We start from the raw sequence: 13732 nt of genomic DNA, 5'->3' as shown, positions 1-13732 counted from the left end.
CTTCTCCAACTGTGCAGGTCTTGGGTTGTGGACCCTTCTCCAGTTTGCCTCGCTCCCTCTCCCCCCCCCTTTCCTTTTTGACCTGTGATGCCCAGAACTAGAGGACTATTCCCAGCAGGTCTCGATTAAGGCAAAGGAGAGGTACATGGACTTCTCCTGACTCCTGTTAACACACTCCAGAATAAGCCTTCTTGTCTTTTAGGGGAGACATTACATGGCTAACCCCACATTTTGCTTGGAAATCTGCTTGGGGTAAATGAAGCTGCTCTGGCTTCCCTCAAATCCCTCTGAGAAATAAACTTAGCATGAAAGTGGCAGTTCAGGGGGTTGAGGACCGAGGGTAAGCAGAAGTTGGTGGTTGCTCAGAGAAAAATGGGTGGGATTCAGGAGGTTAGCCATTGTTTGCCATGCTCTCCGTAGCTGAATTGGGCTGTCCTTCACCCACAGGGCTTTTCATGTTTTCCTGGGGGGGGGGGTTGTTTTTTGCAGCTGAAGGTGCAGATCGCCTCACTTGGAAGCACGTTGGAAGGAGAGCGGCAGCTGGTGCAGAAATACATGAGCCGCGTCCAGGACATTCGAGCAGCTCTGAAGACCTAGGCAACGGCACCTCCAGCTCCTGCCTAGGTGCTCGCGCACGGAGGACTCTTCTGCCTGGCCGGAGAAGATGCTCCCACCGGCTTTGATAGCCCCACACATTCCTCAGAGAAGCCTCAAACTGAGCCACCCCAGGAAAGAAAGAGGGGACTTGCTTTTAAGAACCCCTCTGGAGCATTTTCCAAAATTAAAACACTTCAAAAGTCAAAGCATGGTCAGTTCTTATTTTTACTTTAAAACATTTGCCATTAATGAGTTAATGTCTTAAGTTGTACATTTTGACATACAAAAATACTGTGCTACTGATACAGTTGAAAAATAAAAGGATTCTCCAGGTTGGAGAAATTCACAGCGTCACCAAGAAACCCACTCCCGTTTGTTTAGGGTTTGGGTGACCCCGAGCCCACCGCTTCACAGGACCTGGCCCAGAACTGCTTTCTGACGACAGAGACCAACTGAAGGGGCTCCTCTACACCAGAGTCAGAGCAACCAGAGAACAGAAGGCTCAGAGTTGTACTGTAATGCAAGTAATTCCTCTCCACGGATAGAGCAAGGCACAGCTGTCTATCGTTTGTCTCCCAATGACTTCCTTGGGCCCTGTGGCAGCAGAGCAGAGGATGAGGTTGGAGGATTGAAGAGCTGCTTTCTGGTTAAGGACTTCTGCATTTTGGAAGGAAGGAAGGGACCAGCCATCACAAAGGACCACTTTCTGCCTTTCATCCCTCAAAGCCACAGAAAAAGGCCCTCGTCATATAGAGAAAATAGGACACGGCTCTGATCAAGTTCCTGTCCTATATTTAGCTACAGCCTGGGTGTCTACTAAAACTACTGGCCATTAAAAAAGAGAGGGGCAGATTTGGGGTGTGTGGCATCACCCCAAAGTCTAAAGCCTATAAATGATATTTTAGGGCGATGGGGAGAATTTATTGTGATCAATTCCGCTTCCTTCTCAGCCGCCTCCTTGAATAGCTCCAGCAGAGAATTAGAAGTTAGTGCATAGGAGAAGAGATGAGAGTTATTTAATATTCCTACGGGTGTTTTTTAAGTAGTGCTGGGCAGAGTCCACCGGCCACTTCCCTGCACAGAGGGAAGAGAGGGAAACTCATGCCTTGCAGTGGGACTGGTGCGTGTTTTGGCAAGCCAGGTTCAAGAAAGGAAAACTGATCTCCCCCCTGCGCAACACAGAAAAAGTGAAGGCCCAGCAACGCAAAACCATTTTAGAAGTTGGAGGAAGCTGGAGGAAGAGGCCAGCTGGGCTCCTCCAATCCAAATGCTGAACAAGGGAAATGCTGAACACAGACTCGATGTTGGCAGCTCAAAGACAGCGCAAACCTCTGCTTTAAAGGGAGAGAACTAGGTTTTAGCCACTTTCTTAATCAGAATTCAAGCTGCATTTTTTCTGTTTAGCCCTCCCCCTTCTGTAGGATTGGACTGAAAAATGGGTGCATGTAAACTTGAATGTAATGAGGCCAGTTGGATCCTGTCCCTTTAAAGGAGAGCGCTTCCTTCTGCCTTTCCCCTTCCTCTTGGCTGCAGAGCTGACGGCATCTCGGTGCAGAGCTTGAGGATCCACGCTCTTAAGGGCCACGGTCCCCCATCAATCGGCAACCCTCCCGATGAGGCTAGCCCGCCCCTCCCGGGTTGAGACTAAGGACTCATTCTCTTCACTCAGGTCCTGCTGAGCAATACTCCACCACACCAAATGGCTTCCTTGTATGAATGGAGTCCCTGTCCATAGAAAAGCCCCTCCCCTCCGACCACCCAGACCTCAGAGGGACCCCAGAGCCTCCCCAAAGCGGATTTTCTGGCCAGGCTTCAAGTAGAAGTTGAAATCTTTGGGCGCCTCAAAGATCAGAACAATTGTTGAGCCTAAATTAAATTCGCCTAAATGTTCTCCTTTCCTCATGGGAATGCCTTCGTGGTCCTTGTTGGTTACAAAGCTGAAGTCGTTGAAAGACCCTTTGCTGTAGCGAGGGCTATTGGTCTGCAGCTTCTGCCGAGAGAGAGAGAGAGAGAGGGGAGGGGGAAAGGGGGTGGCAAGTGAGGAAGGCGCAGGCGGCCACTTTCACGCTTCATCCATTGACCGACCTCCCTCCATGCCTTAAAGATGGCTGAGGCAGATGGGGGAACCCGAGGCTGGTGACCCTGCCTGATCCTCCTGGGGAAACCCTGCCAGCCTTGACCCAACTCGGGGGTCCTCAAAGTGGCAGGAACACCAGCTTCCAGGGTCCACAAGCCACCTAAGCTGCCCCCCTGCCAACATCACCTGGTGGCCTCCCAGCTATTCTAAAGCCTGGTCTCCTTGTGCCTCTGGGGCCAGTAGGCAGGGATGGCGGGGCTCATCCACCCCACCCACAAATGCCTCCCTTTGAAGCTTCCTCACCTGGTCACAGTAAATGCGGATGGAGCCCACGTTCTGCGCTCCCACGGCTGTCAAGGAGAAGAAGCCGTGTTTCCAGTAGCCTGACAGGACAACCCGCTCGTTATGGCAGAAGAGTTCTTTGATCCAACGGGCTACGCCGGGGTTCACAGACATCAGGGCACCTGAGGAGAGAGCAAGTCTCTGCTGTTGCTTTGGCTTATCCAAAAGCTGGGAAGAGAAGAGAGGCTGTGGGAGGGGAGATGCCAGAAGACCCCCCCGGGGCCCCTTTGAGGCCCTCTAAGGCCTCCAACGATTTCAAAATGTAGCTCAGCAGACGTTTGAAGACCATGTCCAGCAGAGAAGGATGGTCCCTGGCATTCACTGAACAGGCTGTCCTGGTGGCATAGTGGTTAGAATGTAGGATTGCAGGCAAACTCTGCCCACTGTCTGGAGTTTGACCCTGACCATCGGAGGTCGATAAAATGAGGACCCAGATTGTTGGGGGCAAATCTGTAACCCATACAGAGTGGGCTGTAAAGCACTATGAGGTGGTACATGTCGTAGGTTCAAGTGCTAGTGAAGAGAGAGGAAGGGGGAAAGGACTTGCCAGGGCAGACTGAGGGAGAAAAACTAGAGGTGGGGACTTGATTCCTTCCCCCAGGAAGGGAAACTCCCGCAAGATTACATACAGCTCTGGACTGTTGCTGTTTGAGCTACTGTGGGGATAGCACTAGCAATAACTTCCATACCGCTTCACAGTGTTTTCCAGCCCTCTCTAAGCAGTTGACAGAGTCAGCCTGTTGCCCCTAATGATCTGGGTCCTCATTTAACTACCTTGGAAAGATGGAAGGCTGAGTCAAACTTGAGCTGATGAGAATCAAACTGCTGGCAGTAGGCAGAGCGAAGGAAGGAAGGAAGGACAATAGCAATAACATTTAAGACATATACCACTTCACAGTACTTTCCAGCCCTCTCTAAGCAGTTGACAGACAATCCCCAGCTTGCCCCCAACAATCTGGGTCCTCATTTTATCCACCTCGGAAGGATGGAAGGCATTGTCAACCTTGAGCAGGTCAAGATCGAACTCTTGGCAGCGAGATCAGTTAGCTTACAATACTACACTTTAACCACTGCGCCACTACGGCCCAAGTGAGCTGAAGCGGGGGCTGTTCTCCTGGACCTCTGAGGGGCTGGAGGTGATAGGAAAGGGCTTAAGGCCTCCCCCTCCCTTTTGGTCTCCTGACCCTACTCGGCTGCCAGAGATGGGACTTCTCAAGACTCCACCCAGCCCCCTTTCTTGCTAGAATGCCTTCCTGCACCTCCCAGTTGTTCAAGGGAGCAAGGACTGGGCCATGGCTGAAAGAGCCCAGCATTTGCTAAGCAAATAAAGCTCCGGCCTGAGAGCTGCTGGCCAATCTCTTTTAGGAATAGCCGCCTTTGATCGGTCCCTGGGACAAAGACTTTGGATCCCAAAATGATTTCTAATTCAGGGCTTCCTCTTCGTCAGGTTTTCTTGTTTACCTGCAGAGGACTGTGGGGAGAATCACCAACTCCAGATTCTTCTGAAGTGGGGAGAAGAGCCTCTTGTGGAAATGTGCAGCATGGGCTTAGGGAGTTCAAACTGCCCTTCCCCAGTGGATGTTGGCATCAATCCAGCCGGGAAGAGCCTGCAATGGTTCTGGGAAACCCAGAGTGAGATGGGCCCCATCAAGTGGCTCATTTGATTTTGTCTTGTCGTGGGTTGTGGGGGTGTTTTATTCTTTTATATTGGGTTTTTATTGGTTGTAAACTGCCCAGAATCACTGGGAGGGACTGGGCGGCATATAAATCTAAATAAATAAGGAAAGGCAGAAGCCGTTTCCAGGCCACTGTGATGAAAGGCTGCTCCTAAGCGCTTCTTGCAGAAGGACTAATCTTCCACTTGTTCCATGGGCAAATGTCAGTGTGTGAAGAGCTGCCTCTGGCCCTCCCACCTGCGAAAGAGGCCTACCTGGGAAGTGACGCCGATGAGAGACCTTCCAGTCGGTGGGTGAGTGGAAGCAGTGGTAGTCTCCGGGGGCCAGGTATATCACACAATGGAAGAGCTCGTTGCTGTCTTTTGTGACCAGCTGTTTTTGGAAGGACTCGCAACAGGAAGCTGGAAAAGAGCAGCAAAGGAAGGTTTTCTGAGAAAGAAGCGCAAAGATGCCCAGTCTTTGATCCAGCAACTCAAATCCTGCACTTCTTCACCTGCTCCGGACCAAAGCTAAGGGCTGATCCTGGCACCACCTGCATGTAAAGGAGGGCCCAGCCCAGAGCGAGAAGACCAAGAGGCAACTGGATGGGGGGGGGGGGGGGCACGAACGGCCATAGCTTTAACAACAAGGGAAGTCTTAACTGTCCCTCGAGCCTTGGAGACGGGAACTAGCGTTTTCTTGCAACAATTTGGTTTTGCAAAGCATCTCCTGCTGCGAATGGCCTTATTCAGGACAGGGAGAAGCTCAGAAGCGAAGCTGGAATGCCGTTCTTGAGCTTTCATTCCAGATTCATTCTGGATGAAAATTCAGAAGCAAACACGGGAACAGTGGTGGCGCACCAACAGGCACCTTCCCCCTGCACATTTCTATTAACTCTACAGCCATCCGACTGAATTACAGAGCACCGCTTCCTGCTTGTGTGTGAGGGGTAGGAGCTGAACAGCCATCGGGGCACCAAACCCTGCAAAGGCGGCTTCTGAAAAAGCTACCCTGGAGACCCCTGGAGACCTGGTCATCCTTGGCCACAGAGCAGACCGCGAGGGCAATGCAATGACTGAACGTCTGCCTGAGACCACCTCTCAGTCCTACCTACCCTGGGGGGAAAGATGGGAAGGAATTTGCCTCCTTGGAGGACAAGCAGAGCAAGTGAGCAACAAAGAGAAGTGGAGTGAATGCCTGCCCTTCTCCTTGGGGAGAGGCTGCCCTCCCGGCAGTCCTGAGCTGCCTGGCCGCCTCATTGGAAGGCCTCCTCCCGCGGCACAGACATGGCTGCCTTCCATGGGTTGCCAGCCTTGGTCTCTTCGCCCCACTGCTGCCTCTTCCGCTGAGCAAAAGGGGGAGGGGGGGGGCGATGCAGATGCGAAGTGCACCTGGCGCCTTAACTCCTCCTGATGCTTCTAGCTTCTAGTGAGAGGGGCGGCTGCCTGGCCTTGGTGCAATTCATCCTTCTAAAGATGCTTCAAAGACAGGGCTGCCCTGTTCAGCCTCGGCCCCACTAGCAAACCCTGTGGAGAGGAGCTCAAAGGGGAGACTTACCTGGGTTATTTTGGCAGTTCTCGTGAGCGGCATGGGGACCCAGGAAGGACTCGAGAGAGTAAGTGATGCCTTTGACTTGTTCCACTTCACAGTTCTTCACCTGCCCAAAACTGAGGATCTTTCCATCCGAAGGACTGATCTGTAAAGGAGAAAGAGTTAAAAGAAGCTGAATGCTATTTTCTCTTCCACTTCTACTAAACAATATCCACGGCTACTCAAATTTACAGTACTTTGTTCTACTTTCATTAAATGCAATAAGAATAATATGGATGTGATTAACCTACCCAAACAAGCAGCCTTAAAACAACTTTAACTGAAAAGGTTTCCTAGAGCCTCCCTATCCAAAAATGGAAAAGGAGGGAGCAGAGCAGCTGCCCTTTGACCCAGAAACTCACCACGCTGTGCCGGTCGCAGACAGGCCGCACCTGGGGTTTCAGCTTCCGTCGGAAAAATTCACTCAGGTTCCTGTAGTGATGGAGATCCTCCACAGCCGCCTCCTTCATGTTCACCCCAAAGGTCCAGATGTAGAGGCTGAGGACGGGCTTCCGCAGCCAGGTGGGCAGCTCCACGTTGTTCAGCCGGCCCCACGCACGGGAGAGCAGGCGGGTTGGCACGGACTTGTACAAAGAGACCTAGAGAGAAGGGGAGGCAGGGGTTCAGGTGGGCCCCAAGGGTTGTCTGCAAAATCCCCCCAAAGATCAGAAGGAAGGACCTGCCTCCCCCCTGGGATACTGGCACTCGGAAGGCTGGTATAGAGCCTCCACGTGGGTCTCTTGCATTAACACAATCTGCTTTTCCTTTAACTGGAACTCTATCCAAGTGGTCTCCGAGAACCAGGCACGACCGAAGGAGGGAAGACCCAGACCCCAAAACAGAGCCACTATTGAAACCCTTCCACATGGAGCTCTGAGGAGGGGTGGCAATTATCTCAAAGAACTGATAAGGTCTGTTGCTCTGGTTAACGTTTTGAAGGACTTTTGCCTGGACTTTTGGGTGTGCGAATGCCATTAATTCACAGGAGATAAATAAAGAGGGGTTTTTCAGGAGGAGGAGTCTGTTTCTGGTTTCTGCTAAGGCTGGGACAGAACAACTTTATTGTTCGCTGCCAATAATACAGGAATCTTCCCCAGACTATTTAGTGCCCGGGAAACACTAAATAAGGCTCAAAGGCATTGAGGGTGGGGTGGGGGGGTGCCACACTTTGCCCTCTTGCATTTACAAAGTGAGTCCAGATTAATTCCCTGCTTGAGCCCTCCTGCAAACTGGGATGGTTGCTCTTCAATAGATTTACAACCCACAAGCCTCATGAAATTATGCTGCAAAAATTCCATAGCTTCGGGTTTGGTTTTGGTAGAAAATGAAAAGGGTTAGGAAGCCATAGTACAAAATAATGAAACTTTAAAAGGAGAGAAGGGGGGAAGCGTCTAAAAGTGCACATTCTGCCCCAATAAGGTAGAGTCAAGATATAGCACCTGCCTACTGCAAGTTCACCTTGAGACCACGACCAAAAGGAAGGCCTTCAACCCCAAACATCTCACGCTCTCGGAATAGAATAGAGCTGGAAGGGACCTTGGAGGTCTTCTAGTCTAACCCCCTGCTCAAGCAGGAGATTCCATACCATTTCAGACAAGTGTCCATTTATGGCTTTGCCCATAAATTTCAAAGCAATTGAACAGCTTACTGTTATTTAATATTTCCCATCCTCTTCAGCAGTTACTGACAGAAATTAATGGCAAAGATAAGCTTGGAAATTATATCTTGATATTAACGTATCATGATTCTACTGTAGTTCTTGCTGTTGGTTTTATGGCTGGACTTGAGCCAAACTCTTTAATGTGCCTCTCCCCTTCAACTCTATGGCTTAATCCATCTTCGGTTTGTCACTCCAAGAATAAAAGATCACAGGGACCGGCAGCTGGGCCAAATGATCACTCAGCCACCTTGGGTCTGTAGAAAGGGGTCATCAAAAGGGATGGGGCAGATGTGCCAGAATTGCAGGTTACTTCTTGTGTCTCCAAAACTGATAAAATATCTTTAAAAAGGATAACCTAACTAGTAGTGATTGCTTCTCTTAGACCGTGAAATTAACGTGCAGTATGTTGTCCAGGGCAAACCTGCCTGGCCAAGACTCCCACGGAAAGGCTCAGTTGTACTATCTGATCTAGATGGGAGGCAACCATTTCACTATTTCCAAAGTCACCTCTAAGATTCTGCAGTGTGTCATCAACACAGCTGTGTACTTCAGTGGAGCCCAGTGTCTGATGACTCATGTGAGACCACGACACCTTAAATTCTAATTAAAACTCGCCTTTATGCAGAGATCTTTGGCATTCCTTATCTTTAGAGATAATTCCGGGTCCTTACGGAAGATTGTAGAAATTGTACCATTATGATTCAGAGATTTTTAAAGATAAAGATCCAAACGCCTGGAACCGGTACAAGCTAGGTCTCTAAGAACTGCACTTCAGTTTCCTCAGGGTTTCCATTCATTGTTGCACGTGGACCTCTCACGGGGATTGCCTTCTCTAGGGGCCAGCCCCAGCATTTAAAAGCCAGCTAAAACTGACTTATGCTGGTGTCTCTTTTGCCTCTTCTATGCTTTGCTCTCTGAAAGGAATTCCTTTAGAGGAGGGTGCAGATAAATTATTTCAAGCAGGAATCACCTACTTCTTTCTGTTATTTTTGAAGTCAGTGTCAAGCTTTGAATATTCTTGTTTACTATTCTGACCTCATGGGAATACAGATCTGAAATCCAGACTCTTACTATTTAGGGACCATTCGCTCTCATGGTGCCAGAGGTTCCAAAATAAGCAAGTGCATCTGAAAACATTCCACCGATGCAAATGAGAGTCACATTTCTTTGTAAGATCAGCAGACTGGTGAAAAGGTGAGTAGGAGGGGCAAAGCAAGCGAGTGGCTTAGTTGGCACAGATGGCTGCTGATCCTGATGATCTCATCTCGACAAGGGGGGAATCCCAGTAGGGCCCTCTGGGACCTCCCAAGATCAAGGGCTCTAAGGCTCAGATAATCAAGATTTAAACTGGGTTGGTTACAACCATACTACAGGTGGGAAGGACATGTGGGATGTTTAGAGTGAGCCACAGGCAACAAAGCCACAAGCAAGGATAGGAATTGGGATCTTGTGGACTCTCAGTCCAGGATTAGATGGCGCTGGACTTTGAGAGATCCAAATGCCACTGAAGCCAGAGCTACCCCAGGAAAGGTCTGAGCTCAGGCTGGCTGCAGTGGCAGGGGCTGCACCCCTTGCCAATTGTCTGTTTCATGGGAGAGGGTCTCCTTGGGCCGCACATAATGCTTTGCTCTCTGTTTATGGAAGGGAGATACACCAATCTCTCATGGCGAGTGTGTTTAAGTCTCTGCCAGCAGACCAAACAGCCAATGATGCCTTTTCCGGGGCCTTGCCCATTGCATGCAGCCTGGCACACAGATTCAATAATGACCCTTTATCCAATTGCCTCGAAGGCTGAATAAGGACATTCTCCTCTTTCTGGTGATTCATCTCCCAATTTAATTAGAAGGTTGCTAAGATCCACCCTGCAGCTGCTCTTGGGATGGGATTTTCCTTCTCTCGCTCTTTAAACCCCCTTAAGATTGCTGAGCTCAGTTCAAATCCAGTTCTCAGCCTAAGGACCGTGGTCTCCCTTCTCCCCACCTTTACTGCTCTCCTGATTATGTGCCCTGGGGAACGGAGGCTGGATCCTGGGAGAGCGGCCAGAGAGCTTCCTTGGCCAGCAACTGCAAGCGGGAGAGAAGAGGTGGGGGGGCTACCTCCTAGCCTTCCTGTCCCCACGCAGGGTGACCTACACCAGCAGGCGAGATGGGGCAAAAGAACCAAGCCCCACAGAAGGACTGGCTCTCGCTCAGGACTTCTGGGGAGCCAATGGCCAACTGCAGATGGCTTCCCTGAAAGCAGAGCCGCTGACCATTGCATAATGAAGGGCCAGCAAGCAGACCGGCCCTTTGTGATTCCTCTCCAGACACGCAGAAGACTTGATATTGATCACAGCTGCTCCACAGAGATGCTTAATATTTTATCTTTGAAATAAATAAAAATTATTTCAAAAAAGAGGGACGCAGGGGCTAAGACACTGAGCTTGCTGATCAGTTCGATGGTTTGAATCCCTAGCGCCACATATCAGAGTGAGCTCCCGTGACTTGTCCCAGCTTCTGCCAACCTAGCAGTTCGAAAGTACGTAAAAAATGCGAGGAGAAAAATAGGGACCAGCTTTGGTGGGAAGGGAACAGCATTCCATGCGCCTTCGGCGTAGAGTCATGCCGGCCACATGACCACGAAGAACGTCTTCGGACAGCGCTGGCTCTTTGGCTTTGAAATGGAGATGACCAGCGCCCCCTAGAGTCAGGAACAATTAGCACATATGTATGAGGGGAACCTTTACCTTTTATTTAAAAAAATGATACAAATCAACTCTAGAAAATTGGGATAAGATTTTGAAATTAAGTATACAAATTCTTCCCATGGGAAAATTTGTTTTGATTTTTTTTTAATGATAGGATGAACTTTGAAAGTTGGACACAAGAGGGGACTAGAAGGAACTAAACTTTACAATTAAAGGAGAGAAACACAAATTTAACTAATACAAAATAGAGCATATATTGAAATCACACTGAAAGTGATTTTTGAACAAAGGATCCAGAAATTAATGTTAAGAGTATAGAAAGTGGGTTTAAAAGATGTTATGGAAGAAGAACAAGTTTTACAGGAGAAGACTAAGATAAATTTGAAAATGAATTTAAAAATAGTCAGTTAAAAGAATGGTGTGGACTTACAAAAAAAACTGGCTGATGTCTTAATAATTAAAAGGGATATAAAATTTTTTAAAAAGGGAATGGCCTGGATAATGTTCCTATATTGTATTAATGAGGAGCTGTGGTCGTGCAGTAGTTATTGCAGTTTAACTCTGCCGACTGGCACCAGTTTGATTCTCACCAGGCTCAAGGTTGACTCAGCCTTCCATCCTTCCGAGATCGGCAAAATGAGGACCCAGATTTTTTGGCTCTCTAGGCTGCCTCTGTAAACCACTTAGAGACGGCTGTAAAGCACTATGGAGTGATATATAAGTCTAGGTGCTATTGCTATTGTTACATTAGATTTACAAAATAAGTTTGTTATAATTTTGAAGATTTTTTTTTTTTTTTTGAGAAGAGACAACTTCATGTAATTCCTGCATTGTTTTCAAAACTCTTGACCTCTCTATGATCTGCTCTTGAATCTTCCCGGATGTTGCTGCCAGACTGACTAGTCTAGAATTCCTGCATCCTCCTTTTATTTTATTTTTTTGTTTCAAATAGAGACGCTTAAACAACCCAGAGTCTAGGATTTCTCAAAAGTAACAGCCAGAGCTTCCCTCTGTAGCCAATGATGCAAGACATCTGACCTCTCTGCAACTTTAAACTCATTCTCTGCAGCTCTACTCATCTGTAGCTCTGTCTGGCTCAAGTTTCAGTCCTGCCTCTTCATTCTGCTTTCGCTATTAGCCAGTGGACTACGTCCTCTTTGGCTCGGGAAGAAGTCAACATAGGACTCAGAGAGATGCCCCTCCTTCTGCTTTCTTCCGTTATCCTTTAGCCTTTTCTGGACACTGTTTCTTTCCCCTTCTTTTTATTTTTGTAAACACTTTTTGTTGGCTTTAGCACCGTTTGTAAATTTCAGCCATTCCAAACATTTAATGGCACCACCCTGAACCATTTTTTCTTTGCTCTTGCTCTCTCTCTTTGTTTTCTGTACTGATCCATTTTGACGCTCCCATTTTCACTGCGCCTTTTGTGCAATCACACTGGCTGTAATTGTTCTCTTCAACTTTCCTGCCTGTTGCAATTAATCAGAAGAAGAGACGTGTTTAACAATGTGCGCACTGAGTCGTTGAGAATTGGGCGGCATACAAAGTTAGGAGATTATGGTTGGTCACACAGCCAGATGGTTAGACTGAGCTTGGCATTTCTGTCCACCTATCGGGTCTTTTCCAAAGAGCTGGGATGGGCAGAAGTTGTTTAATGGTGTTCAATGTATTCTCACACATAAAGCTGCCTTTTGCAATTGACTGATGGGCATTTTGTCAATGCCGATGGTGTGCGAGATGTTTTGAGGTTGCTCCCAAGACACCAATTACTACTAGTATTGCCTTCACTTTCTTTTGCCATTGTTGTTTCACTTTCATTTGCAGGATTTTATATTTTGTGATTTTCTCCAATTCTTTCTCTTCTATTCTGACTTTTCAGGATGCTTCAAGAAGGAACACTTTTTTGTCTTTCTTACCAACAGTTGCTAAACCTGGGACGTTGTCTGGAAGATATTTGTTTGAATTCTAAGGTCCCAGAGCATTTTAGTTTCTTCATTTTCTATTATTGTCTAGTTAGTGGTAACACCAGTTCTTGCTTGCAAGCAAACGGCATTTCTTGCAGATCTTCCAACGCACCACGGTTGCCACTTGGCCATGCCGTTGCTTGTAGTCAGTCTGGGCAATCTTCCTGCAGCAGCTAACCAGGTGGTCCACTGTTTCTTTAGCTTCTTTGCAGAGGCATCACTTCTACCTGTTGCTTTCTTCTCAATTCGGGCTTTCCATGTGTTTGTTCTCATGGCTTGGTCTTGGGTAGCCAGAATTAGTCCCTCTGTCTCTTTCTTCATCTTTCCTGCTCTCAGCTACTTCTTGTCATCTGCTTTGACTGCTCTGTGTGGGTGTTGTACTGGCCATGTAATACTTTGTCTTGCCGTGTCATAGAATCACACATGTCGGGTTTCCGAAACATGCCCTAATTAATTCATGAACCTCAAGCCAAGTTTCAAAAGAAAACCAGGGCTGGAAGGGATCTTGGAGGTCTCCAGGCCCAACCCCTTGCCCAGGGCAAGAGTTCTTACACCACAAGGCACAGGACGGCATCACTTAGCAAGAGCAACTGACAGACAATACCGTTCATTAAGCAAGTGACTGGCGTGTGAGACCTGCAACTGCCTCCCAGGCAAGCAGGCCAGGGGGTCGGAGCTATGGGTAGGCAGGCAGGTGCTACAGGTGGTCACTACAGATTGCGGTCAAGTTCCGTGATCAGCACTATGGAGTACAGGTGGGCTGGCACTGTGGGCCAGTGCTCCGAAATGGAAGCAAATGGGCAGGTGCTGCAGGTGGGTAGATGCTGTGCTTGGGCACCATGGGGCATGGGCACAAGATCCTCGATGCCACCAAGGGACCCCTTGGGAGAAAAAGTGTGACCTCCTGCCAGCTTCCCCAGTAACTATATTTGTTTCAAGCAAGGTCTCAAAGGGGGCTGACATGACAATGGGACACTGCAGCCACTGAAATTGCAATCCAGTTGCTGGCAGCCTGAATCACAATCCCATTGTGGGGACACCTTGCAACTTAGAGGACTGGTTGAAGGTCCTCCTGATTCAGCGCAGTCATAACTTTGAACGCCTGCTGAACAAGTGGTTGTAACCCAAGGACTGCCTGTATTTTTCTGTCATAGCACCCGC

At 48.5% G+C, this 13732-nt stretch overlaps 2 protein-coding genes across 11 annotated transcripts in view; one reads left to right on the top strand and one right to left on the bottom strand.

Moving 5' to 3' along the window:
- The window catches only part of SFI1 (SFI1 centrin binding protein), a 36933-nt gene extending 36130 nt beyond the window's left edge, over positions 1-803 (top strand). For 5 of the 6 annotated variants that reach the window (XM_081966586.1, XM_081966587.1, XM_081966588.1 and 2 more), the window contains one exon: positions 490-803. In XM_081966586.1, the coding sequence (XP_081822712.1) occupies positions 490-597 (108 nt within the window). In that variant the 3' untranslated portion in view covers positions 598-803. The remainder of the gene's footprint in view (positions 1-489) is intronic. The other variant, XR_014176472.1, reaches the window with a different exon arrangement.
- PISD (phosphatidylserine decarboxylase) overlaps positions 799-13732 on the bottom strand; it is a 58324-nt gene continuing 45390 nt past the window's right edge. For all 5 annotated transcript variants that reach the window (XM_081966597.1, XM_081966596.1, XM_081966595.1 and 2 more), the window contains 5 exons: positions 6624-6860; positions 6229-6367; positions 4947-5093; positions 2978-3138; positions 799-2587 (listed from right to left, as the gene is read on the bottom strand). In XM_081966597.1, the coding sequence (XP_081822723.1) occupies positions 2363-2587; positions 2978-3138; positions 4947-5093; positions 6229-6367; positions 6624-6860 (909 nt within the window). In that variant the 3' untranslated portion in view covers positions 799-2362. The remainder of the gene's footprint in view (positions 2588-2977; positions 3139-4946; positions 5094-6228; positions 6368-6623; positions 6861-13732) is intronic.

The sequence above is a fragment of the Natrix helvetica genome, assembly GCF_964273705.1.
Source record: "Natrix helvetica genome assembly, chromosome: 14".
Classification (NCBI taxonomy): Eukaryota; Metazoa; Chordata; class Lepidosauria; order Squamata; family Natricidae; genus Natrix; species Natrix helvetica.
This window is presented reverse-complemented; position numbering and strand designations above follow the sequence as displayed.